Here is a 27,897-nt window from a genome sequence, read left to right as displayed (position 1 = left end):
CTAAGTCGTTTCACAACTACACTCCCTGCCGTTCCGTCGCCGATTATTATGAAATCAAAACTTTGGAAGTCTGAAAGAGATATTGTCCTTTTTAATATAAAATTAAAAATTAGATGTATTGGTAAAAGCATTTGTTACCAATTTTAGTAAAGGATTATTTTAATACTAGCTTTACGCCCGCGGCTTCGCCCACGTGTAATTCGGTTAAATAGCGTTTTTTAATGATCTCGACAGGGCTTTTTCTTCCACCTTCCGGTAGAGTATACTTTCAAGTTGGTCCCGTTGTTACCTAGTCAGGATCTGATGATGGTATTCCAGGGAAATCAAGGGCAAACCTCAAATTTACAGGCAATTACGTTTTTGACAATTTCATAGATCTGTTTAAGTATTTGTGTCTGATAGTCATCATCCCATGTGAATGAGCTGATGATGGAAGGTACAACTCCTCAACGGTTAGGAGTTGAAAGAAAATTCTTACGAAGTTATACGTACATGTGAGGCTATTAGGTTGACCTGATAATAAAAAGTAAATCTCATTAACGTTAAGAATTTAGGTGAAAATGGATGCGGACAAATTTCGTCTCTTCACTTGTTTCCTTTTAGCTGTTTGTATGGGTAGTGTTAACACAAAAAGCTTTGTGGTAAAGAGGTTAAGCAGGAAGAAATTTTTTTTTTGCCGGTATTGGCTGGTTGGGCCGTCCGAAAAAAAATGGATAACTGATAATTCTGGACACATTTGTTTGGTTAACTTAATAATTGGAATAAGGTGTGCCCAAATGGCGTGGGGTTCATGGCAGTTGCTGTCTGATAACGTCACAAAAGATTGACATCGTGTGTGCGTGTAAATCATACCTGTATGAAGGGTTATCGAATTTTTTGATCCACCGAAATGAAGTGCCTGAATTTCTTCTGACAACTTACAGTCGTAGTTTTCCGAAAAGTCCATCAGAATTGCGCATTCAAATGGTTTCAAATTTTCAACACACATTCTGTATTGACGCTGTTGCTCTTGAAAGTTAAAAAAATGCTTTTTGAATAAAGGAAATTGTTTTAGATACTCGCATATTAAGTCCTGTAATGTACCTGTTATTTTTACTCTTTTTGTTACTTTGGCTGTGATGTCATTATTGTTTTTTTTATAAGTTGTGTTTGCGCGCTTCCACTGCCACCATTCGACTTCAGTGTAGATATTATTAGCTTCGAAACTATTATTTTTATTTTTGCATTTATCACACAAACCGTACATACATTTAAATGACTTTATGTCACAAGAAGTTAATTCTATGAGATCTTTGGTTCCCTTGAATACAACAGCAGGAAAAGTATATTTTTTTAGAGCTGTTACTAAATATTCAAAATTACTGTGTTTCACACATAGACACGTGTCCCGCGAAGCACGTGTCGGTGACAAGACATAAAACGGTTTGTATTTACAAAACGTTGACAAACTATATTTCCCTCCTTCGCTTTTATATATTTGGTATAGGTTAATTAAAGTATCGGTTAAATACCGTATTTGCATCTTTTTCTTACATTTTGTTTTGCACTCACGCTTTCCGGATGTAGATCTGCTAATTTCATCCCGGTTGTAAAAAACTTCAATTTCTTCTTCTATGTTCTTGCTTATATTATATTTTCTATTGCTGGTAAATCTAATGCTACCTTTAAGCCCTAAACACTTTGATACCAGTGCCTTTGATCCTCTTTTTTGGAGAACACTCTTAGACATTCCAATTGAACGCAATATCTTTTTTTGTTCGTGTCTTTTACAGTCTTTATATTTCTCGCCTAATGATACTTCTAGCAGTTCATGTCTCACTTTCAGCTTATCATTTTCTTCTGTTTTTAGATTGATTTCTTTCTGGTATTTTTCTTTGGTTTGACTTAAAGTTTTACGCTTTTTAAAACTAAATTTGCATTGAGGGTTCTTAGTTTTTTTAATTGTTTTACAACAGTTTTGTACTTATTAGCTAAGTTACTATATTTTCTTTTATAGTAAACACACTATGAAACTTTTAAACCGATTCCTGGATTCAAAGCCAGAGTGTGACGTGTTTTCGAGTGAAAGAAGATTATTTTTGTCGGAATGTTTGAAGTTTTGCGAAAGAGATGGATGAATGAATATTTAATAATTAATATTTATATTAATTTTCTGAATTTTATATTTTTAAATTTTTGTAAGGTATTTAGTGTTATTGGCTTGTACCGTTCTATTCAAATAAATAAATAAATAAATAAATAGTCAACCTAGGGATGTCGGAAATGCAATAAAGTATCGATATATATTGTATCGATAATTTTTGAATATATCAATATCGATATTGATATTTTTATTCAAAAATATCGATATATCGATATATCGGTGTGATAGGGAAAAAAATATTTGGCCTAATCTACTTCAATCATCTTACATTACTAGATAAATACTAATCAATAGACATCATTTTTAAATTTTTTAAATCAAGGACAACAATAAAAAATATTAATTATTTATTAATCAAACCAATATTTATCCGATACAGACATAAGAAAAACTCTTTGATTGACATGCTCGGCTGTAAGCCGACTTCAGTTATTGGGTACTGCAAGATTTACAGCAGATGCCACTCTCTCTGAGGAAACCGAGGACGCAGGCGATATCAAATACTTTAGAGCTATGTCGGAAAGGACTGGAGTAAAATGACGACAATCAAACCAGAATTTTGTAGGATTTTCTTTTCTGGGTATTACAGGCTGATCTAGATATTGCTTTAGTTCGCTAGGCATACCATCACTTGGTTGAAAGTAAACTGGAGGTTGCTGCAGCTGCAGCAATATCTATCATAATTTTTTCATGTCCGGACCACAACGACGGCGAAGAATTTTCTGAATTTGGAATTATGGTAGTGGTTGTGGTTGTGGGTCTGAGTTCAGGCGAAAGTTGTCCTCTACGTATAGACGTAGAGGACATGTTCTAAACGTATTTCTTTTGACAATGCAGTTATTGCAGTGGAAACAGCTAGTGCTGAATTAAAATGAATACGCTTAAAGCGAGGGTCTAAAATTGTTGCTATAGCAAGATGTAAATGTCGCTCTAGTGGTTCTAGTTTGGCAATAACTAAGTTTAGCAAACTCTTCTGAACAGCAACACCAAATTCGGTGAAAGGTTTTACTTCTTCAAATCCTTTCTGAAGTAAGTTTGCAATGGGAATCGCCAAACTAGAAGTCACGTACTGATCGCCGCTAATTTCTTCAGTAGCTTGCTTAAATGGGGTAAGCAATATTATCAGATCTCGTATGACACTTAACTCTGAAGAAGTTATCATATCAGGTGCATTCCGCCTAGTTGCTAAAATCTTAGCCACAATAGCTGATAATGTATTGAATCTTTCCAACATATCAAGACAAGAATTCCACCTTGTGCTTACTGATTGTATAAGTGTTAACACTTCTCCCTCTTTCTTTTGTCCCTCTTGTTCTGCTCGCAAATCGTCCATTGCGTTCACAGATTGTTTAAAATATGTAACAATGGCTTTGACACGATTGGCAATTTGAAGAACTGGTGCATTATCTCTTGTTGCGCCATCCACTATTAAATTCAGCAAATGCGCCATGCAAGGAATTCTTTTTCCATCTTCCAAAAATTTCTTCACTGCAGCAACCATGTTAGCACCACCATCAGTGGTAATTGATAAGATGCAATCCTTTTCTATTGCAAACTCGTCGGTAATATTTTCAAAGCATTCTTTTATATAATCAGCTGTGTGCGCCTGCAGGAAAGAAGACCAATATTAGTCCACTTTATTAAATTTATTATAATTAACTATTTATTTTATTTTTTATAATTTGATGCATTTATTTTATACTTTACTTACCTGATACATTCTTCGTGCTGTCAATGTCACCATCTCATGCTCAGGAGTGCAGTTATTAGCTGTGTTAAGAAAATGTGCTGTCACTACGATGAAACTTCGTGTCGAGTTAGTAAGAGTTAATATATCACTTGTTAAAGCAACATTATTTATCTCACTTAATTTTTGTTTTAAAATGGCTTTGGTAGTGGCGTATCGTTGTTCCATGAGGCCAGTTATCTGAAATGAGAAATGAATAATAAAATAACATTTAAAAATAAAAAGGATAAGATAATAATTTAATATTATAGTTCGCTTACAGTAGTTCGTGATGGAATTTTATAGCGTGGACAAATGACGCTCATAAATCTTTTCAATCCTGATTTTTCTACACAAGATAGAGGCATGTTGTCTTTGCAAATCATGTACATCAAAGCTTGATTTATTTGGCTAGTTTTATGACCCCCTGCTAAATTGAGAGAAATAATAAAATTAGAACATCCTTATAGAACTAAAATGTAAACAATACAGTAATCTAATATCAAAAAAAAAAAATACCTTCATAGCTTGAACTTCTTTCAAACATATCTATGAGTGTAGTCTGTTTCCACAAGTCTTTACTCTGACCATCTTTGGAGGATTCAGTCTGAAAAAAATTATTGAATATTTTGTATATATTTCATTACACTTGTCGTCATAAATAGTATTAAGGTTAAGTGAAAACACCAAAATTTAAATTTATCGATATCGATACTTTTAGTAATTACACATCATTAGTTGACTGGTTATTGGTTATGAACAATTGATATTTAGATTCTAAAGCTACGTTTGATCTTGCACAAATAAAATACTTACACCAGTATCATCGTCAATCGCAATTTCAGACAATTCCATGAAGTTATTTTCTATCTCAGCAGGTTTATTAGTATTGGTAATAGTTGAATTAGTAGACGAAACAGGTGAACTAGTTCTTGTTCTTGGTGTAATATTCACTTCACTTGACCTTGAGTTTTTATTTTTAAGTTGCAAAAACGCATGGTGATGCTTATTTTTAAGATGTGTAGATAAATTCGTCGTATTGCCACTGGTTTTATATATTTTCCCACACACATTACAGGAAACGTTTTGTCTGTCTATTTTTTTGAAAAAGTTCCATACAACACTAGACATGACTGGAATGCTCGAATTATTTTGTTCACATACGTGAATTAATTATTGATTTAATTAGTTAGATTGTTTGAGAACTATAATCAACACAAATGTAGGCAGAAATACGCTCGCGTTGAGGTTATAATACGGATAACAGAAGGATAGTTGAAGCACAGACACTGACACTGAAATGACATTGACACAGACAGACAGAGTTGCCAACTTAAAAGCCAACTTAAGTACCAAATTAAAACGCAGTAAATCGAGTCGACCAAAGGCAAAAAAAATGTAATTTGTTAAAAAATGTTAATATAAAAAAAGTATTCTTTTTTAGGATTTTTTAATTATAAAAAATATCGATTTTTATACCTTTTCAATACTTTTAATTTTATATCGATACCTCGATACATCGAAACATTAAATATCGCTCAAAAATATCGATACATTGAAAAAATAATATCGATATATCGATGTATCGATATTTTTTCGACGAGCCTAAGTCAACCGTTCTTTGATTTTGACTTGTTAAAGGTACGACTACCTCTACAGCTTGTTTTTTGGCATCCCTTTGCTTTTTTTTCTGTTCTCTCCAAATTTTTCTTCGCTCCTCTTTTTCCCGATCGCTCAACTCCCTTATTTTCTTTTGGCTCTTCTTAACTCGTTCTATTTGTTTCTTTCTCTGTGCCTCATATTTTTCTTTATTTAATTTCAGATTTTCACGGTATCGTTTAGCCCGTTCAGCAGGTGTTAGGGCCATCATATAAAAAATAAACTGGAACAACAAGGAATATAATTTATAAACTTTTCATCAATGACTATGAATGGCTATCACAAAGTCAACCGATACACTATTTTAAATTTAAAGCCATGCATTGACCGACTTCCGGTTAATCTATACTTTTGCCATGGATGACTCGTGGATGTCTGACCATCTCTTACATAATCTAGCGAGAGGCTTTCCTATACAAAATAATCTAAGCCTTGATTAAGTACTTGCGACTTTAAGTTTCGTTGTGTAAACCTTTCTTCAAAATCATTAAAATAATTGTTGGTCACAACACAACTTACGATATAACAAATTCAAATGAAACACTTTAATTTTCCTTAAATAAACTGAATTTATGTACCTACCTACTTACATATTGATTTTGTAAAGTTTTCATTTATAACGAGTGGCAAAATTCGCATTCATCGGTTGGATAGTGATCGTAAAGACAAGAGTTGCAATAAGTACACCAAATATATGGCAATTTCAATAAAAACTGTATATCTTGTCTATTCATAGCTAAAGAGAAATGTATCAATCGTAAACCTTCAGCATCAACTGTGTTTTTGCATACAAGACACTTTTTTGCCAAAATAAAATGAGTTTTTTCCCAAGGCCATTGAAGTCCATCATCAAGGCATTTTATAAGATCATTAACCCATTATTGTAAGTTCGCGTAGTGACTCTGAAAGGGAAATATACAAATACAAAAAAAAATGTAAATCCTAATTGACTATTATTTATTAAATTAAATGCTTATAGTTTTTAGAATTATACCTACAATAATGTAAGCCAATCGGTTTCGTAAATAAATCAGTTAACTAAGACAGTCAAAAGATAGACCATCTATTATGCTTAATATTATTTAACAGAAACATGTAACCTCATCTTAGTTGTTGTCGGTAAAACATGCATCACGTAAACTAAGCCTTATGTGTCCATTTCGTCACAATTATTGTTCCACTAATATGTCACGACACTAAATGGACGTGACGAACTCCGCTTACTCATAATAATGACGACAACACTCAATATTCTTTGTTATTTTAGAGGAAATCATTATTTCACGAGATACACACTTACATTAGGCATAATTTACAAATAAAAGAATATTTTAAGAACTTACCGGTATCACGTTATAGCTGTGACTATAGTGGATTCCTTAATCGACTACGTAATTAACAACACGGCTTTCGTCACCGATCACTGCGTCACAACTGTACGATGGGTAAAAATAAATGGCTGATCTACTACAATAATGTTACCACTATAATAAAAAAACTTGTTTTGGTAGTTTTTTAAAACGGAAAGCAAATAAAACCGTAGTGACAAAAGTGGAATGTCCACCTTGGTGCTAATTTGATTATCATTTAATTTCATGAATTTTGTTGTAATACCATAAAATTAATAAGTAAAATTAATATTATAATTAAGAAAAAGCAATATTCTTCAAAAGCGCCCAAAAAACGCTGAAGTATGTATAAAAAACCTTGAACTTCGGTTAATTAAAGTTAGTGACAGGAGGTGTGACACGCTAAAATGTTCGTTTTTGCTTCTTATTTTAAATTTTTATTCGGTTAAATTAACAACAATGGACTCCATTATTAAATTTTTTAAAAGTTAATGATCTATAATGTATAATAAAAAAATATGCATTCAATAGAGTATGAGATAGTCTTGTAAACTGTTTGTAAAATTTTGTGACAGTACTTTTTTCTTACGTTAATTTTTTTACGGATTGGCTCTTATCACTTTTTTGAATCCCTCGTCCGGCTCTTTCTCAATTTTATAATCTTTTGAAGTCTAATTATTTATTTTGAAATTTGGTTCCAAATACATTTCTATAGTAGGTTTCAAAGATAAACAAGTGTCAGTTTCTATATCGTACTTCTCTTTAACGTTTTGGGGGATTTCTTCAACAAATGTCGATAAACTTTTTGAACTTGAGGGGCGAATTTCAGACGAGTTTTTTATGTTATCCGAACTAAGTACAACTGAATGTGACTTTGGTGAAAAACATTCACATTGACTTCTTAAGTCACCACAAAAGCAGCCGATATCTCTATATTTAATAATAAATAGCTTTTGCCCGCGACTTCGTTCGCGTGGAATAGTGACTTCCGGCAAATGTTTGGTTTTAACCACATAGTTCCCGATCTCGCGGGATCTCTTCAAAAATGAGATGTGGAAGATATTCTAGGGAACTCTTCAAAAATCAACATAATGAGCTCTGCGTTTGAATGCTCGTTTTCTTAAAATTAAACTTAAACTACGTGAGTCCATTATTATTCTTAATTACTATTATTATGTATATTCTTTTTTTTTCTTTATTATTTAAGGGGTTTTTATCCAAATGAATACGTCAACCCCATCGTACTAATTATCTAATTTACACTCACCTAATCATATATAAAAATTATTTAACTTTTTGAAAACTATCCATTATTGAAAAAGTTTAAATGTCCTAAAATGTCTTCTTCAAATATTATATTGATCAAAAAATTCTTTAGTTCTTCTCCAATAATTTTTAACAATGACATTGCTTTTTCTTCGAGTTTCAGTTTAGATTTGCAGATATTCTTTATTTTCATCCATATCTTTGCCCAATCAAGTTTATATAACCATTGTGAACTATGCTTATTACTTCTTTTTCCTTCCTGCTTATCGTCTATTTCTTCAATCATTGGTTGTTCTAATGGTGTTTTATTTTGGTTTTGATACTTATTCTGTTTATTTGATTTTTGTTTTGAACTTTTGATATTTTGCTGTTTGTCTATGCTCGTATCATCTATCTGTTCTTCTTTTCTATTTGTTATTGGTTCTTGATGTATTAACGCCCTTGTCAGTACATTACTATAGGTTTCTTTCTCGTTGTTAGTGACGATTGCAAATTGATTGTCATTATTTTCCTGTGAGATCTCATTTGATATTTGTTCTCCTTTTTTCTCTTTTAAAATTTGTAAGGCTCTTCTGTATGTAACTTGCTCTTCACTCATAATATTCCTGATGGATTTTTCTTTTAGATAAATAGGACACTTTTATCCAGAACGAAGTGATTCCCCTTGCAGTTTAAACATAGAAAGTCTTTTATGTCACAATTTTCATAACTTCCTCCACATTTTGGGCATATGACTTTTTTCGTGGGGCAAAATTTAATGATATGGCCAAATTGCCAACAGCCTGAGCATTGCGTTACAGGAAATACATATTTTTCAACTTTAAATCTGCAATCGTAGGCATAAATATATTGCGGAAGCACATTACTTTTAAAACAGATTCTGACAGACTCACAATCGACCCATTTCCCTTCTGGTATTAATCGTTTTAATCTCCTTACCGATAAAACATCAACACCTGACTTAAAAATGCTCATAAGTTCTTCTTCACTTAATTTTTTTTTCTTTGTTATCATTTAATCCTTATACTACCACTATGTACATCATACTGCATCTTATTGTTCTAGTTGACCAATCATTCTTAATCCTAGAGGACAATTTCTGCGTTGCAGAGTGTGTCGTTCAGATCCTCGAATGAGTGTGATCGACAGACTCAACAGCGCAGTTACAATTTCATTTTACTCTGGAGAGGAGGAAGAAAGGATGTTAGGTATTTTGCCTTTTTACCAGTTATTAATTAAAAAGGTTTTGTGGTGTCGACACTCTTGAGCACGCAACGTAGAGTTGTCCATGGGAGAAACAGTCTTTTTCAAGATGTACCCCCCCAACTTTTAGCGTTTGCCCTTGGGCTTTATTTATTGTCATTGCAAACGCAGTTTTCAGCGAAAACTGAACTCTTTTGAATTGGAATGGCAAATCAGTTGGAATAATGGGAATGCGGGGAATAATTACAGTTTCGCCTTTTGCCATTCTAGTCATAATAACGGCTTTAATGACATTCCTTCCTAAATAGGTTAATTGTAACCGTGTGCCGTTACATAGCCTTGGTGGATCTAGGTTTCTCATAAACATCACAGCAACACCAACTTTCAGCCTCAACTTATGAGAAGGCACTCTTGATAACTCTAAGGAGTTGAGAAACTCTGTTGGGTAAGATGTCACTTGCTCGGTATCCACGACGTTATCTCACCCCTCTTTTTGCGTCGGGGTTAAAAATGAAATCAAAGAAAAGAAATTGTTTTGATACAAAATAAAAAAAGAGAAATTATATGAAAATATAATCATAGAAAATTAAAGTTTAATTTCTGTTTACGAAAATGTGAATTTCTCCGTAACATTGACCACAAACACTAGGTTGAGTCGGGCATTTTAGACACACGGTATTCACTTTTTTTGTTCGGTCTCTGGCGGCCTTTGCAGATAGTCCAGCAGCTCGGTTCCTCTCATAACAATGTATGTGTTACGGTAAGAGTGAATAATTGAAAATTATTAATAATTATCTACTATTATTAATAATTACCGAAACTCGAGGTAAAAGTGATAAATTAATCACATTTGTCGCTTATTATTAATAATTTTACCCTAGTAGTGATAAATGTAATAAGTGGCCAAGATGTTATTTTTATTTCAATTTAAAAGGCAATATATTGTACTTACACAACAAATATTTGTTGAATTCTATGATAATACTTTAAAATTTTTAATTTGATGCATTTATAGATGCTACAGAAGATTTACAGGCAAACCAAATGTGATTATTGATGATTGCTTTTAGGATTCGTGTTGATTTTGTTAATGAAACAATAATTGTTTAATTTTATTTTTGTTACAATTTTATGTACCACGATAGACTTTTTTGCATAAGTTTCATGGTAATTTGATTTTAAAAGAATTTTATTGTTAATTTTGTGATAAATGTGCCCTTTTTGGCGAGGTGAGAGGGAGTGTCAGACTTTTACTGACTAAAAACCACCCCGTTCTTACTCCTGATTTTCGAGCCGGAGCCCCGGTAAACCCGCTAGGTAGTCCGCAGCTCCGGATCATGCATCAGCCCTACTGGGCCCCATCTGTGGTGATCTGATGGCTCTTTGAGGCGCGCGCAGAACTCGACGCGCCGCACGCACGGGTCTGGTTCTGGTCGGGCGGCGAGCTACCCCTACTTGCCGTCCGCAGAGCCGCACTTACGCGCAGAATATGTGAATTTGTTGTCCTTTTGGTTTAAAGCAAGTACAAGCAACCTTGTTTGTGTGATCTCTAATTAATATAATCGTAAGACGGTGTTTAATATTATAAATAAATACATGCTGGTCAAAAAACATAGGGTTTATATTTATTTTATTACTTTCACCAATATGTGTCGTGAATTATTAATAATCACTACTAAAAGTGATAAATTTCGATCGATTATTCACATTTACCAAAACGTGTGGTAATTATTAATAATTTAGCAAAATTATTAATAATTTTCAATTAATCAGATTTACCGTAACATATGCACCTTCGCCGAATAAGTCGTCCTCTGTGATCAGCCATCAATGATTTGCTGAATTTATGATCTCTTTGACTTTGTTCACGAGCTGCTGAATTAGAATTAGACGTGATTCCTAACATCTGTAGGCAGAGATTTTCTCGAAAATTCGACTTCTTGCTACTTAGTTGCTTATGAGTCTTATAAATTATATATGCATTTGTGACAGCTGTTGAAAGTAATAGTTCTACAGCTAGTTTCTGAAACCAGCGGATGTTTCTTCTGGCAGGATTGGCATTGCTTGCCATTTGATCAGACAAGTCTATTGAGCATTTGTGTTTGTTGTATTCAGCGATTAAGGTAGGTTTCATTACTTTCTTGTTAGGGTTCCTCCTTCTTTGAACAGTAACAAAACCAATAGAATGTTTTGTCGATAAAGCGAATACATCACGCTTGTCTTTCCATTTGAGCACAAGAATACCGTCATTGTTCTCTAAAGCAATCGTTTCACCTTTGGACAGTTTTTCTTGTTCCACTTTTTTTGGTAATCCCTTCCTGTTTATGCGTAATGTTCCAATCAGGTGAGTGTTTTTTTTTTTCAATAATTGTTGCGCCAAATCTACACTAGTGTAATAATTATCCGTTACTACACTCCTGCCTACTCCGAGGTAGGGATGACAAAGCTTCATTACTATGTTGGCAGGCGACTCGATCTGCTCTCTTGAATTTTTACCTTCGTAAACGATAAAGTCATGTGTGTAGCCGTCATCATCACACACTTTAAATAATTTTATGCCATATTTGTGCCGTTTACCGGGAATATATTGCATGAATTTTATACGTCCTCTAAAAGCCACCATGGTCTCATCTACAGTGATATATTCACCAGGCGTTTTGGAATTTCGAAATGTACCTGCAAGTAACTGCACAAAACGCCTTATTTTTAAAAGACGGTCAGTATTGGATGTCAAGTGGATACTGTCTTCAAAATGCCAACATCTTAGTAACAGCTCAAATCTATTTCTACTCATAGCCTGAGAAACTACTTTATTTTTATAGAGGATATTATTGCTCCAATAGTCACTCATTTTGGGTAATTTTTTGAGTCCCATGTAAATCAACAAGCCTAGGAACTTCAACATTTCTTCATCATTACAGTCGACCCATTTAGCAAGTCTCATGTTGCGTGTGACAACTTTTAGTATTTTAACTTTATTGGCATACGAATTGGTCATTTTAGAAATCTGTTGATAATTACCTACCTAGGCACCTTTTTAATATGAAATAATTCCAGCCTATGAAATTATTATTTCAATTGATTATTTCGATTTATTATTTCAATTGATTATTTCAATTTATTATTTCATGATGTACCTACTTAAACACAAACACAATTTCTTGCCAAATTAAATGATCGAATTAAACAATAAATTTTAAACTTACCAAATCAACATCACTATCTGTGTTAGAACTGTCGTCGCTTGGCAATTCATGATTCGATTGCAAAATAATTAATAACTCTTCGTCTTCATGCATTTCTTTTGCATTTAGATTTCCACACAATAACACGAAAAAGGGCTACAACACTAGTTGCATTGACCGATAAATGTTTCCCGTGATTTTACGGTGACGGCGCTAAGGCAACTCACAATACAGCTTGTCCGCACGTAATATTACGGTGACGGCGACCGGCGACTGTCTGCACTAGTGAGGTTCCGCGTAATGAGATTTCTATATTTTTGTCGTAAAAATTAAATCATTTCATACTTAAATACATTTTATTGTGTACAAATACTTGTATCAGTATTTCCGGGTATTTGACATCCTGTCTATATATTTATATAAGTTGCTTTTAAACAAGTTAATTATAATTAACCGTATGATAGTGATATTGACTAATAATTATTAGTAAATATCACCATCGTCATCATCACTAGCTTGTCTTGTATGTACTCTCCTGTCTTTGAAGGGCACATATGGCAAGTTTTTATAGAATGCATGATATTTTCTTGGGATTGCTAAAGACTTACACATAGAGTTCAGATCTCTATACTTATCGTACAGAATGGGGATGCTTTCATCTTAACAAGCTTGATTGAGTTCAAAATGCCTTGTGCGCTGGCTATTTCTATTCCATGTCCTTAAAACAACTAAAATCTTAGGTTCCTCACCCAGATCATACTTATACTCTATGCGATCATAGACGTTTTTATTAACTTAGACTTCACGAATTTGTTTCCATCTCATCACCTAATTAGTTACAACCTTTGTGTAGTTTGTGTTATCCTACAGTCCTTTGAAATTGAAAAAATCTTCCCTGTCCATCTCTTTCACCGCATACGGTTCTCCTTCAGTCTTTGACCAACGCACTAGAACATTCCCTTCATCGGGTAAATAAATATTTTTATGTTCGCTTGCTCGCTCGATCATTGCGTTAACACTATCACCCTCATTTTGGGTGTGGCCTTTCTCCATAAATCTGTTTGGATATATTTTGGTCTCTTCCCAACTTCAGAGTCACTCGTTTCAGTAGTATTATCGTCTTCATTATCGATTTCTTCAATGTCATCGTTTTGTTTCGTATCATTCGAGTCACATGTAATTGACCTTGAATCTGGTAAAACCAATTGTGGGATTTATTAATCTACAAAGCACCCGATTTATCTGCTACCCAAAAAAAACTTTTTTTTTTTTGTAATTTGGTTCTTCAAGCCCTGTCTTGAACGCCGATAGTGGACATTTCACTTTCACTATCATGTCTCCGCCAATAAGGCTTTTTGGTGTAGCACCCAGATACAGAATTTCGGGATCGATATAAAGCCCACATGGTCTAAAAACTTATTTTGTTTATTAGCAGCTAATAAACAAAGGAAGTAGATTTAGGAGGTGTATTTAGCAATAATGATTCAACAGTATTGTTGTTATATTTGCAAAAAAAGGTACCAATATTTGAATTTAACATTGTCAAACTACATCCTATTATCATCTAAATATTTATCTTTTAAAACATTATTAAATACCGGCTTAATTTAGTCGCTTTCTAATTATAATAAATATCATAACCTATAAAAATAGCCGGGTTATAAAATGTCAGTTTATCAAAATACTTACTTTGATGTCTCCATCGTGAATTACGTGAATATCAATGAATAATAAACTTTTTTTAATGAAACAAAATAATAAACTGAGTTTATGAATAATTATTTACAATTTTACGAGCATTCTCTTGTTGGCGGTTCGCCGCGGTGCACTGAATGACATTTAGCAATACTGCGTTAAGACACTGAACTTGTTTAACGTGACAACAGATGTCGCTACATGAACGTTAAATGTGTTAAGTAGTGTTGCCCAAATGCAAGAACAAGACGAGACTTAGCCAGTCTTGGTCTTGGTCTTGCGCCAATACACCTGGTCTTGGTCTTGCGCTCCCAGTCTTGGTCTTGGTCTTGCAGCAAGAGTCTTGCAAGTCTTGCAATTACCTATTAGTCTATTACTATTTATTAAAGTTTACTTTAAATCTTAGAAAAACGTATTAGAATTGGAACATTGTGAGCTTGAATTAACATAGCCATAGTAAAGATCAAGCAGATTAATAAATAACTGAAGATTTGATAAGAAATTCGAAAAATCAACTGACCTATATGTCGTTTTCCATGGAAGTAACTGTTTCTTAATAAACATTTATGATTTATAAGCTTACATTTGCTAAAACATGTAAAAAAACAAATTAATTACAATAACTTGACTGTATTTTAAAGAACAATACTTATCTGTCTAGAAAGAGATTGAACCCTCAACTTATAAGAAATAAAAGAGTTTTACGATTTATCATTTATTTGAATAAAAAATAAAATACAAAATCAACAGCTTTATCATTAGGTTATGATACTTTATATAAATTTTTTGACCAAGAATTAATACAAAGTAACTATCTGGCTGACTCATCACTTAACCTATTTCTATGTTTTCTAATTACTAATGATGCTTTAGAAAATAACCTCTCAGCAGGTACTGAAGTTGCAGGTATTGAGAGAAAATCACGGGCCATTTTCGATAAAATCGGATACTCTGTCTCATGCGTCCTCCACCAATCTAAAATGTCTTCCGAGCTGGCAGCAGTTGGCTAACTGTTCCTTTAATTTCTTTTTTTCTAGTTTCTGTATCGCTCTTTCTTCCTTTTCTTGTTGTTTTTTTATTTTTCTCGGCCTCTTTCTTCTCGTGCTACTCTTTCCAAGCTTTACTTGTCACTGTTGACGGAATCTTTTCTCGTTTCATTTTCTTTTTGTTACTATCCTTTTCGGGCCAAAACAGACTTCTCTTAAAAGGAGATGGTACTATCACTCCCAAAACACTTTCCATAGATTTCTTTTGTGGTGTTATATCCTGTAGTACCATAGTATTAATTATGGGTTCTTGAGATATGCAGTCTTCTACTATTCTGGGAATATCAGAAGACAATGACAACGCCGGTGGAGGAAGTGCTTGGTCAATTGATGTATCAATATTAGTATAAATGTCAGGTTGTTCAACTACGGGATCTATTGTAACTTCAGGTAAATCGGTCAGCGAAGAGAGTTGTGGAAGAGATTGGTTAATTATAGTATCAACTTTGGTGTTATAGTTGGGTTGTTGATTTTGATGATCTTCTATTGTTCTAACTACATCGATAGAAGACAATGGAACACCTACGGCAGTATCCACTGATTCTTTCAAGTTATGTGTTGAGGAAACACTTTCTATGAACTCATTAGAATTGGTATCTTTTGATGAATTTTTAGTTTGCTCGCTGTTTTCAATTCCTGGTGATTCTTCGGTTAAAACTTCAATCAACTGAGCAGTGGTTATATTATTTGAGACTATGTCTACCTCTTCCAAAGTGTCCGACGTAGAAGCAGCATCCGACAAACCCAAACGACACACGTCATCGGATTTATTTTTGGCCCAAATTACATATAAAGCCACATCTTCATTAGGGATGTTACTTTCCAGTGTACTTCTATTTTCAAAGTATAATTTATTAAATAGTCAACTTTCTAACTTTTCAGCTGAAAAAACTTTTATTATTTCGTTTTCTAAATATCTCACAAATTCCGTCTGCCCTGGATTAGTTTTAGTTGAGGTTTCCTTTGGTCTTATTTTTGACATGTCAATGTAATCAGGCCCGAATGGAAAAAGTCCCGCCGCTCTGAACCCATTTTTCACACAATCTTTTGTTATGTTTGCGAGTGATTTTTGAAGTACTGGAGCAAAATTCTCTTTACGAAGATTTTGACCAAGGTTCTCCATTTTCCATTGCGTCACAGCTTTTCTCCAATGTGCTTTGAGGGGTCTGAATACTGACAAGTCCATAGGTTGCAAAATATGCGTAGAGTTTGGGTACAGGGCAAAGATCTCGATACCGTTTTGGGAGCAAAAATTTGATAAATGTTGGGTGAGATGGGATTTGTGGCCATCCACAAAGAATAAAATCGGTTTTTCAATATTATTTTGCTCTAACCAAGGGTTGAAAACATTAGTCACATATTCATAGAAGGTGCTGCTGCACATCCACCCACTTTCTGACTTACATATTGCCCATTCATCGGGAACACTAGCAGCAACAGACGAAGGAATTCGTTTCCCGTGATAAGGACAGTAAGCTTGTCCTTCTCATCACCACACTTACTATAAGGGTGTTTATCTCCTTTTTTGCAGATAACACGATCAGGTTTCGGCGACAAGAAAAACGCGCTTTCGTCTGCATTGAATAGCCTGTGTGGGTTGTTTAGAATATTTTTTAAGTTATGTTCTTCTAAATAACTTTCGATTTCTTTAAACCAGGTCCTCTTGTTATCCTCCGATACATTATCTCGAGCTCTCGAAAAGTTATCTGGTACTCTTTGTGACAAGTTTGGATGTCTTTTCATGAATGAGTGAAACCATTTCTTACCAGGCCTATTCTTAGTAAAAGGATTTTTCCTGTTTTGATTAATTATTAGTTTTTGAACACTGTCCAGTAGACAGTCTTTAGTTAGGGGAATATGCTTTTCAGCTAAAGTTAATAACCATTTTTCTAAAATTTCTTCTTCTACTTTTGTTAAGATGGTACTTGGCCCCATACTACAACCAATGGAAGTTCTTCGTGTTATTTTGTCATGAAGAGTAATTCTTGGTACTCCGAAACGTTGCGCAGCACTTGCTATCTTTTCTCCATTCTTAACAGCTTCAACTGCTTTTTCAATCTGGTCGAGAGTGTAGTTTTTTCTCGGAGCCATCTGTAAGAATCAATTACCTATTACTGGTAACTTAAATATCTACCAATTCGGCAAAGAAAAGATGACCGTCGGTCACCGTATTCTCTTGTCAAATGTAACAAATAATTAATGGAATTGCAATGTGTCGAAATGGATAAGTATTTACCTAGTATTTATGACCTTTGACTTAAATTCAATATAAGTACTTAAGTCATAAAAAATTAAGCAATTATTTTAAATTCAAATCCAAAAATAATTTATTTCACGGTTAAACAAATTTTATTTTTATAACAGAAAGAATTATTATCAGTGTAATATATTTAATGTATAAAATACCTACTAAATTTAGTTTATAAAATGTATGTTCATTATTAAATGTAGTTTTTTTCTTGGAGACATCTGTATGAACCAATTATCGACACATTTCAATCCCATTAATCGACATCGTGTCGAATACTGGTAACTCTACTTTGATCAACCTAATTTAAATATCTAACAATTCTGCAAAGAAAAGAGAACCATATTCCGTGGTTACACAAAAATAATTTTAATAAAATTATTATCGACACTCGTCTATGATTGGAGCAAGTCAATTTCTGAGGACCAGTAATCGACACCGGCAATTTAGATTAAAAAAATAACCTCCTAACTTTTTTTATAACATAAATCGATCTTATCATTCCCATAAGACGGCTTAAAAACCATCAAATTAATATAAAAATCGTATTATAACTTTAATTTTCTCTAATTTAAACTTATATTAATTTGATGGTTTTTCCTCAGAAATTGACTTGCTCCAATCATCGACGAGTGTCGATAATAATTTTATTAAAATTATTTTTCCCATAAGACGGCTTAAAAACCATCAAATTAATATAAGTTTCAATATATGAAAATAATGAACATATTTTGTACTTACGTTCTTACAGAATCCGCTTAGAATTGCCGTTATTTTATGAGGAACACTAGCCGAACTAAGTTCTCACACGGCCATTTGTAAAAAAATGGCGGATTTCTTTCAAATGTCACTGGATGACAGCAGGAAGCGTATTGTATATTATAGCCACAGTATAGCCATATTAAAAAAATCGTATTATAACTTTAATTTTCTCTAATTAGAGAAAAAAATTGTCGATCATTGGAGCTTGTCGATCATTAGTGCCACTACGTTAACATAGTTTTATTTAAACATTTTTTAACTTTTTTCCCAATATTTCTGTTCCAGATCCAAAATTGCCATTCTTTTCTTATGCAATTTATCCTCCCGTTGTTCTTTATTTTCTTTGCACTTTTTGTGAGTAAAAATAATTGTTCCTCATAATTATCAGCAATCTGAAAAAGAAACAATAAAATGTATATAGGTCTATATCTCTATAAGAAAAATGAAAGAAGCCATTGGAAAAGATTACTATATCAGAAATATGGATAAAAGAATAGAAGAAGTAGTTTTGAGTTGTATACCTTGCCTACTAGCAACAAAAAAGGAAGGAAAACAGGAAGGGTATCTGAATCCTATAGATAAAAAAGATATTCCTCTGCATACTCTGCATTTGGATCTGTTACGGGGTGGGTCTCAGTAGGCTTTTTAAAAAAAGATATTGAAATAAACTGTAAAGAATTTAATTAGTAAAAAGGTCTACAAAAGAAAAGCCTATGTCCGCGACGACGTTCAATTCCACACTGCTAATAAAATGTATCATTCCTAAGTTATTGCAATATGCTGAGTAAACGGAAAAATGTGGTAAACAAGTGCTGCAGCGTCAGCTGCTTATTATTATATTCCTGTTAATGTTATTTAATATATAACAGCCCCCCGGATAGAATGGAGCATCTGGGAGTAAAAGATGCGAAATTGAAATGTATAAGATGACCTGGACTTGAACGTCGTTCTAGACTTACAAACAATACTTAGTAATTATAGCGATAACACATAGTTGAAATTAAAGTAATAGTAATCTTAGCACAATTCAATTACTCTAGGTAAGCATTAGTTATATTATTAATATAAGAGAGAAGTTAAAAACACTAAGTTTTAATTCTAGTTTATCTTAGATACTAAAAGATTACGCTTAATTGGCGTTGGCTTTGACATTGATGTGTAAGTCTCATCGGCCACGCCGTTTTCATTCAAAACAGATAATTCAACAGAAGGTCGGTGAGTTTCAGTAACTCTCTTACTGCCGCACTCAGAGACATTTAATGATTACTTAAACTAGTCCTTAGTAACGATTTTGTATCGAAAACAATTGCTAAGGAATGGGTTAAGTAACCATTAAACGACTCTGAGTGTGGCAGTTTGTATTACATTGGTTAAATATCTGTATACAATAATGATCTTTCGATTTTGGACAGAAACATCTTCTGATTCTATAAAGTAAATATATAAAGAATACAATGAAAAGTACATAAGAAAGAGACATGTAATGTATGCCATATTTTTGGAAATGATTAGGACTTTCAAGGCTATCTAATTCCTTTTCGAATGAGTCTAAATGTAAACTAGCCTGTAATAGAGAATCCAAGTTATTTGCATCGTTTACTTTCAGATAAGGCAACCTGGTAAGTGATGTGCGTCAGGATTGCTCCGCCAAGTTATCAAATCAGAAAATGGTTTCAGCCAAAAATTTGTCGATATTTGTCAAAATCGAAAGAAACAAACCCCGTATTTGTCAAAGCAGAAATAAAGAAGTTATAAGCGTTTTAAGTTGGCCGCGCAATCCTGACGTCAAGGACTGCGCGGCCACGGAGATCTCAGCAACTACTTGGGATAGAGAAATAATTGACAACATTTCATATTTTTAACATGCATGTATTATTATGTTATATAAAAGTAAATCGAAAACTAGGGCACCCATATTTTTTCATTTTTCGAAATTATGTACTTTTCATTCATAATTTCGAGTTTGAAATTCAGTGTATTCTAAAAAGACGTAAGTGCCAAATTACAGTAGAATGAGGATAATACCTTTGCCTCACCGTATCATCCGTAAAAAACCTACTAGATGTCAAATGTACTGTCACTGACAGCTTGTCCAGTGTTGCCAACTTAGTGGAATTTCCACTAGATCTGGTGGTTTAGATATGTGTTTCAGCGGGAAAATATTGGTTTTAGTGGCTAGTGGATATTTTAGTGAACTAGATTGTTTCAGTTAGTGGTAAGTTACAAATTAACCACTAATACTACTCGTAAAATGCTGTATGATTTCTAGTTAAAAATACTTAATTGATACACTTGTTGGCAAGATAATATTGCCTACTCAAAAGGTAAATATTTTTACGCACAATATTAAAGATTTTAGCAGTCTGTCTAGAAAGTCAGTTTATATAAAGAATATTTTAAAATATATTATATGTAGATTATATTAAGCACAAAAATTTTAAATAATGTGCGTAGTTATTGAAAGAGAAAAGGGGGCCATGAACTTATTATTCATAATCCCTTTTTTTAGATTCTGTGATGATCTTGAGGAATTCTGGTGGTTTGAGAGGCCGCTAAGATTTAGTGGTTTCTGGTGGTTTTCACGGCCTCATTTGGTGGGCTGGTAAAATAAAGTTGGCAACACTAAGCTTGTCAAACTGATTTCAGATTTTGTTATTTGTGTTGTTATAATTATATGATTCCTAGTTGCCGATTGCAGAAACTTGCCGAAAGTTGACTATTTAATGCTATTGCAATATATGCACGAAAATGAATGCTACAATTTTGCAGAAATACGTATTGGCAGTGTTGTTTTTGCAGGCTGATACAAAACAATATTTTGGATCCTTCATTGGCGTATATGTTTCATTGAAATCCATTTTATTGACGAAATAATGTCAATCAACAGTTGTGAATAATAACAATAAGCAGCGTGTCGATTCGATAGGAAAATATTGTGTAAAATCAATTTCGATTTCGAATGTAAATAAAAGTTACAACTTCAAGTGACATTAAACATTGACATTTGACACTTGATGTTTTCATCTGCAACCATGATTGCTAAGGCAAAGGTAACGACTACATTCTGCCGTACCTATGACGTCATCACATGTTTTGTGATTTTAATTATTTTTCTCAGAAATAAAAAATAAAAAAAATATGACATAAATATATTTGAACTCAGGATACGAAAATAAAGAAATGGTATTTTTGTTTCCATGTCGTATCAGTTTTGAAATGTTGTCAATTCCTTTTGTCAACTCAAGTCTGTATTTGTCAAGATTTGTCGAAAAATGAATCAAAGCTCTATATCAATATTATAATTAAATATTCGCCTTGAAAGTCATGGCCGCGCAGTCCTTGATTTGCTATTTTGTTTTTAGTATTTTTTTTATTAAAATTGAAGACTTCATATAGTATAGGAGTTATAAGGATAAAAGTCAACAAAATCATTATTCTTCAACTTTAAATGTTTTTCATCGGCTCTTACACCTCTACTAAAACATAAGTTAAAAAATGGATATATACAGAATCGTTTGTACTCTCTTCTAATTTACTCTTGTTATCGTCGTAACAAAGCATTCCGCTATTTCTTATAATATGACACTTATAATGCCCTATTGTTCCAAGTATTGGAGGAACATATTCTACAGCACCTAATAATTTATAAATGTTTTGTTTAATTATTATACTTTTAGGTACCTCATGTAAAAACACCATTTGCGTGCCATTTAAATCGAATGTAACAATTTTTGACAAGGTACTACTCTGTCAAGAAAGTAGCGGGAAAAGATCAATAATACACAAACTGTTTGTTATTCATCCAAATTTATTTTATCACCTTCAAAATATGCTCCTTTAGAAACGATACACTAACGCCAACGAATAATCCAATCATCAAAACATTTTTTAAACGCTGTTTCCGGAATTGAGGTCAGTTCTCGCCGCGTATTCTCTTTTATGTCTTCTACCGATTGAATTGAAAACGGGTGCCACGAAGTGGTAATTTGAGTTTAGGAAAAAGAAAAAAGTCGGCTGGAGCCATATCTGGTGAATATGGTGGTTGCTCGATGGTATTTGTTGAGTGTTTGGTTAAAAATTCCTTCACAATGATGGCCTTGTGCGAAGGTGCATTATCATGGTGCAAAATCCAAGAATTTTCTTTCCACAAATCTGGCCTTTTTCGTCGGATTTGCTCTCTTAAACGCCGCATAACACTCAAATAATATTCCTTATTTACCGTTTGACCTTCCGGCAAGAATTCCGAGTGCACAACACCGCGATAGTCAAAGAAAACAGTCAACATGACTTTGACTTTTGAACGACTTTGGCGTGGTTTTTTCGGTTTCGGTTCAGTTGGAAGGCGCCACTCCGAAGTTTGCATGTCAAACTCATAAACCCACGTCTCCTCACCAGTAACAATGCGTTTCATGAATGTTGGGTCGGAATTGACTCGTTGTAGCATGTCCTCAGCGACTCTCATGCGATTGAGTTTTTGGAAAAAAATCAGGTCTTTTGGGACTAGCCGAGCGGCAACATGTTTCATACCCAAATTATTAGTTAAAATGGTACGGATCGACTCGTGAGATACAGAAAGTTCGGTGGCTATCTCTCTCAAAGTTGAATGAGGATTTTCAGTCACTATTTCCTTCACTTTTGCGATGTTAACTTCAGTTGCAGACGTTGATGGCCTACCAGAGCGAGGCAAATCTTCCATCACATCTCGACCGCTTTTGAACGCTTTGTACCACTCATAAGCACGAGTTTTTGATAAAGTCGATTCACCGTAAGCCTTCTGTAACATTTTCAGTGACTCCGAACACGAAATTCCATTGGCAATGCAAAATTTAAGACCAACTCTTTGTTCGAGATTTTTGTCCATTATGAAATTAGCAATAGACACTAAATATGATATAACTAAAAATAGCACTGTATTTAATGTAAACAACAGATGCAACTCAAACTCCGCGCCAAAATGGAAAACAGTTGTGCCAATCTAACAATGTCAACAAAAAAAACAAAAATTTGAATTTGGAACCATAAATAAATAATCCATTCCCGATACTTTTCTGACTGAATGTATAATGAAATAGAACTACTTCATTGCATTTTCTGCATTGCTTGTTTTCCCAATCATGAATAATAATAGAATCTTCCAAGTTACTGATGGTGAAAATATTAATTATATCTAAATTTAACGTTATAAACACATGTTTTCTTCTTGATGGGGTAGAATTTATGCATGCACTATTTGAACAGTTACTTACAGAAGTAGCACTAAAAATAATATCATTTAAGACGTGCTCATAAATAAATGCAGCGTTACATTCACAATCATAATGATTGTTTTTGAAATGTATCGAAGCAATTCTTATTCTTAATTTGTTTGCTTCTTCACTGTTATTATCAGAGTTACAGAGGATTTGTAAAAACGCTGTTATATCCCTATTTCTGCAATTATTGTCAAATAAATCGCGTATGCATGAATACTCTTTAAATCCGTGGGCCAATAAAAAAAATACGGAATCAAATGCACAAGTGTTTGTTAATTTAATATTTTTTCAGATATATCTTGTACAGTAAAATTACTATTTTTTAAAAACATTATATTTACAGGTTTATTTGCAGAATCATCTTTAGGAACACCTTCGCCTCTCCAGTTTTCAACATACGTAGGAATTACTGAGAATACCGAATCATTTAAAAACGTTTTGGTTACACTAGGTTTTTCTTTTTTGCAGCATTTGTTTTCAAATGTTAACATTTTTCGCTTCCTAGTCTTACCTCGTTTTCTTTTAATGTTTTTCTCCTTTTTGTCTACAATGTCGGCGAAATTATTTAAACAATTTAAAGCAATTTTTATTTCACCTAATAAATAATCATAATGCATATTTAAATATTCATCAATGTTATATTTCTTCGACCTTGTTGTGAATAACAAATTTTTCATAGTTTTAAAATAGCTCTCTATAGCTGAAGATGTTGGTACTTTGTTTTGTGATTTATATAATGGGCACATAATATTACTCCAGAGGGGTAACTTTAGGAGTAACCGTTTGAGCGTTGTTATTAAATGAGGGATGTAGAAAGAGTTTTGTGATTCTGACGAACTTTTTGTTTTTTGTAGGCTTCTTTCCCTCTCAACAATTTCATCAAACCATGAGAGTAAACCGTCATCATCGTCGAGGATTATGTTTTCGTGAATATTTTCCTTCTCATCGGTGTCTTCATTAGGTTCCGTATATGTAGTATTACCTAAGGTGCAACTTATTTTCTGAACATAAACAGAAACAGGGTTTTCTGGGTTATTCGGTTAGACATAGTCTTACAACATCAGTAATGAGAGTTTTAATTTGCTGAAACGATTCACATTCTTTCATATACAAAATGCAACGAACGTATAACATTTTAACATTTATATCCCTATTTTCAAAGCAACGTAAATTATAAATTGTTTTGATAAAATGACTTGTATCTAGCCTAATAAATACTTCAGGTAATGCATAATTGCGGCCACTTAAGACTGAAACAGATCGTTTAACATAATCTTTTATACTGCTAAACGTGGTAAATGCTGAAACATTAGCTGCAATTAATGCTGATGAGACATCGGTAATAATTTCATGTGGCGGGCTCCTTACTTGAATTAACCATTTTTAACCACGCTGCAATTGAATCTTTATTGTGAGAATCGGTAACCATTTGAAAAATTGGAGTAGATTTAATTGAATCCGAAGCAATCATGCCAATATATACAAATAGTCGTTTTGTTAGTGTAGTTCCATCGGGAAGCTTTATAGCCTGAAAAAAAGATCCAGTTGCATCTACAGTAATGGTCACTTTAGAAAAACTATTACAATAGTTACTCTATTTGCTGATCAGACCAATAATATAAATGAAAACACGGTATCAATGTCACTTCACGGATAAAGTTCTGTACCTCTTGAGTCATCATGAGTATACTTAAAATTGGGTGAGCATGAAGTCTCTTGCTTTGTCGTTTCTCATACTTGATCTGGCGGAGAGCTGCTAAACTTGGTAGCATCGGTGGGCAAACTTGATTTGGGTCTTTAATTAATTTGGCCGCAAGTTCTTTTTGTACGACTACGGCAGGCTTATACTGTAGAATTTTTGCTAATTTACCTCTTTTGTATGGAGTTAATTTTGATTTTTTTTTAGGATTGTGTGGTACATTCTCTTCCTTACAAGTAAGTATATCGCATGTAAATCTTACAGTTTTTTCAGAAATTGCTTCGGTTTTTATTATTGTTTCTCTTTGACATTGTGAGCACTTTCCAAATAACGAAATGTTATTTTCACCGTCAACTTTCTTATTTTTAAAGTTCCAAGTACATGGTAGCTTAGATAACTCCCAGAGCTTTTCTCTCAAAAAAGTCGCCCACTTAAACTTTGGCAGACTCCTGTATTTTTGGTGTGTCGATGAGGTCCTTATATCTCTTCTAGCATAATGTACCATCACGGGTTGAACTTTTTTCCATTCATGCTCGTCCATTGTAAAACTAAATGTTTTCACCTTGTCTTGATATGTCAGCGATAATGAAGCCACACTATGACGCGACGGTGAAGAAGATGAACTACTCTGAACTCGGGGTGAATAAAGGTTATCATCTTCATCATTTTGGAAATACTCGTCGTAGTGCCTTTTCAATGCTTTGTAGATTGCATAAAGAGCTATCGTATTATCTAACTCATTAGATATTGTTTTAAATACTGGATCATTATATTTAATACTGCGATTTCTGCATACATCTCCGTACTTAAGAAATATTTTTTTTAATTTTTCACTATTGACTTTTCCTTTGCGACCCGCTTTTATCTGAAAATTAAATTAAAAAGTATATTTTTAAATATCTATTTATTTATAACTGCTATTTAATAATTTGAGATTACCAGAAGTTAAAAGTTGCGTCTGGGTTAGGCAAAACCTTAAACGCTCTATTTAGGCGCTTTGCACATGGAGCAACTTAAGTTGAGGAAACTATCAACATTTTAAAAGTTTCTTGTAAAAAGTTGATAGTTGCTATAACGTTTACGTTTGCCGCAATTTTATGGCAATCTGTGAGCAACTTACATAACCGAGTTGCTAAATCTACGCAGCGATCAGCGTTCAGTGTGACAATGGATATCGAAGAAGCAGCACTTGCTCTCATTTTATTACGTCGTCGCCGTCGACGGCGCCAACAAAGACAAATTATTCGCAGCAATTGTCGGTTTTGGATTCATCCCTTTTTTCTAGATCGATCCTAATTTATTAACATAAAAGATCTGCGAAAACATAATGATAAATTTAAAATATACTTTAAAATGTCTGTTAACTTATTTCATGGATTGCTGCTAGTATTGGAAAGTGATTTAAAACGACAGGATACTACAATGAGGGAAAGTATTCCTCCGTTCGAACGACTTGCTATTACTATTTATAAGGTAAGTAGGTAATTTTAGATAGTTTTAATCACATTTTTTACCAAAATATTCGAATCAATAACGTTATTCAGGTAATCAGTAAATAACGAAAAAAAAAAACTTGAGAGGTGTCAAGGGACACCCGGATGGAACGAAGATTGTAATAAAATTCTTAAAAAACAATTTTAAATTACGTAAACAATTATAAACACACAATTGATTCATATTAATTTAATGTTCATTATTGATTATAAACAATGTTTATAAATATTTAGTTCAATGCGAAATACATAGACGAAACGAAAATAACTGGCTTGCTTTCTATGAGTAGTACATGAAAGGGAAACGGAATTAAAATTTCCTGTTATATTAGAAATTATTTATTTCTTACAAATCAAAATAGATATCATCAATTATATCCGATTCTTGAGATACATTAGTAACTGCCGGTGATACAGGAACATCAGTTTCTGAACTGTGTAAATATGATCTGTTTGAATAATAACCATATTGTGGATTGATAATTAGTATTGGGTATATATTTTTTTATAGTGTTCAAAATATCTGTCTGAAGATCCAATTTACAATCATCGGGTACTTTTTTTAAATGAAGTAGTATAGAATGCAAAAAATCTAAGTCATTATCATCTCCCCTTTTTCTTTTCAAGTTATTTGCAATTGTTTGTAACACTTCCCTCTCTTTATCTTCAACTGATGTCTCCGTTTTATTTCCAGACTGGTCTTTTTTAGACATATTTGAGGGACCAGAATTATCATATTTTGTTGTATTCTCCTGAGAGGGTCATGTTTTTGAAACATTTAATAAAAATGACATTTGCTGGTAATATTCATATTCCTTTCTGCAATTAGCAGCTGAGCCACTCTTCATGTTGTTCTTTTTAGTTTTTTCTCTATTGAAACATGTTTTCAAAATTTTCCATCGTTTCTGTAGCTCGACAGCTGAAAATTGTAAAAAAAAGTATGTATATTTCAGATTTATTTTGTGATGTCGACAATCGTCTGATGTATCTAGTGGTAGTGAATCTGCCTACTAATCCAGAGGTAGCGGGTCCAATCCTGGACAATATAAATGTTTGTGTGCATAAACGTATCTATTTATCTTGGTCTGGGTGTGTTTTTTTATTTTTTTTTTTTTTTTTTTTTTTTTTTTTTTTTTTTTTTTTTTTTGCAACGTTGCCCCACATTAGGATT

General features: G+C 33.2%; 2 protein-coding genes and 1 pseudogene across 2 annotated transcripts; all 3 read right to left on the bottom strand.

Moving 5' to 3' along the window:
* Positions 1-732: 732 nt before the first annotated feature.
* On the bottom strand, positions 733-11,253 carry LOC118264250 (E3 SUMO-protein ligase ZBED1). The gene is made up of 6 exons (XM_050704655.1): positions 6,872-11,253; positions 4,686-5,751; positions 4,389-4,476; positions 4,151-4,299; positions 3,855-4,070; positions 733-3,749 (listed from the first exon to the last, which is right to left on the bottom strand). Exons 2-6 carry the CDS (start codon positions 4,998-5,000, stop codon positions 2,928-2,930), a joined length of 1,590 nt encoding a protein of 529 aa, XP_050560612.1. The 5' UTR covers positions 5,001-5,751; positions 6,872-11,253; the 3' UTR covers positions 733-2,927.
* On the bottom strand, positions 11,112-12,344 carry LOC118264412 (piggyBac transposable element-derived protein 4). Its single transcript, XM_050705143.1, has one exon. The coding sequence runs from the start codon at positions 12,342-12,344 to the stop codon at positions 11,112-11,114; it is 1,233 nt and encodes a 410-aa protein (XP_050561100.1).
* Positions 12,345-17,217: 4,873 nt separating this feature from the next.
* Positions 17,218-27,869, bottom strand: LOC126912471 (uncharacterized; annotated as a pseudogene).
* Between the last annotated feature and the right edge of the window lie 28 nt (positions 27,870-27,897).

Source organism: Spodoptera frugiperda, chromosome 26, assembly GCF_023101765.2.
Source record: "Spodoptera frugiperda isolate SF20-4 chromosome 26, AGI-APGP_CSIRO_Sfru_2.0, whole genome shotgun sequence".
In the NCBI taxonomy this organism is placed as follows: domain Eukaryota; kingdom Metazoa; phylum Arthropoda; class Insecta; order Lepidoptera; family Noctuidae; genus Spodoptera; species Spodoptera frugiperda.
Note: the sequence above shows the minus strand (reverse complement) of the source record. Positions and strands in the feature narration are given on the sequence as shown.

What these genes read in the sequence shown, in the direction of transcription:
- LOC118264250 (XM_050704655.1), bottom strand. Translation starts at nt 5,000, where the DNA reads ATGTCTAGTGTTGTATGGAACTTTTTCAAAAAAATAGACAGACAAAAC. An exon ending in CGATTGACGATGATACTGGT is followed by an intron (nt 4,477 to 4,685) that starts GTAAGTATTTTA and finishes AATTTTTTTCAG; the next exon opens with ACTGAATCCTCCAAAGATGG. An exon ending in AAGAAGTTCAAGCTATGAAG is followed by an intron (nt 4,300 to 4,388) that starts GTATTTTTTTTT and finishes CTCTCAATTTAG; the next exon opens with CAGGGGGTCATAAAACTAGC.
- LOC118264412 (XM_050705143.1), bottom strand. Translation starts at nt 12,344, where the DNA reads ATGACCAATTCGTATGCCAATAAAGTTAAAATACTAAAAGTTGTCACA.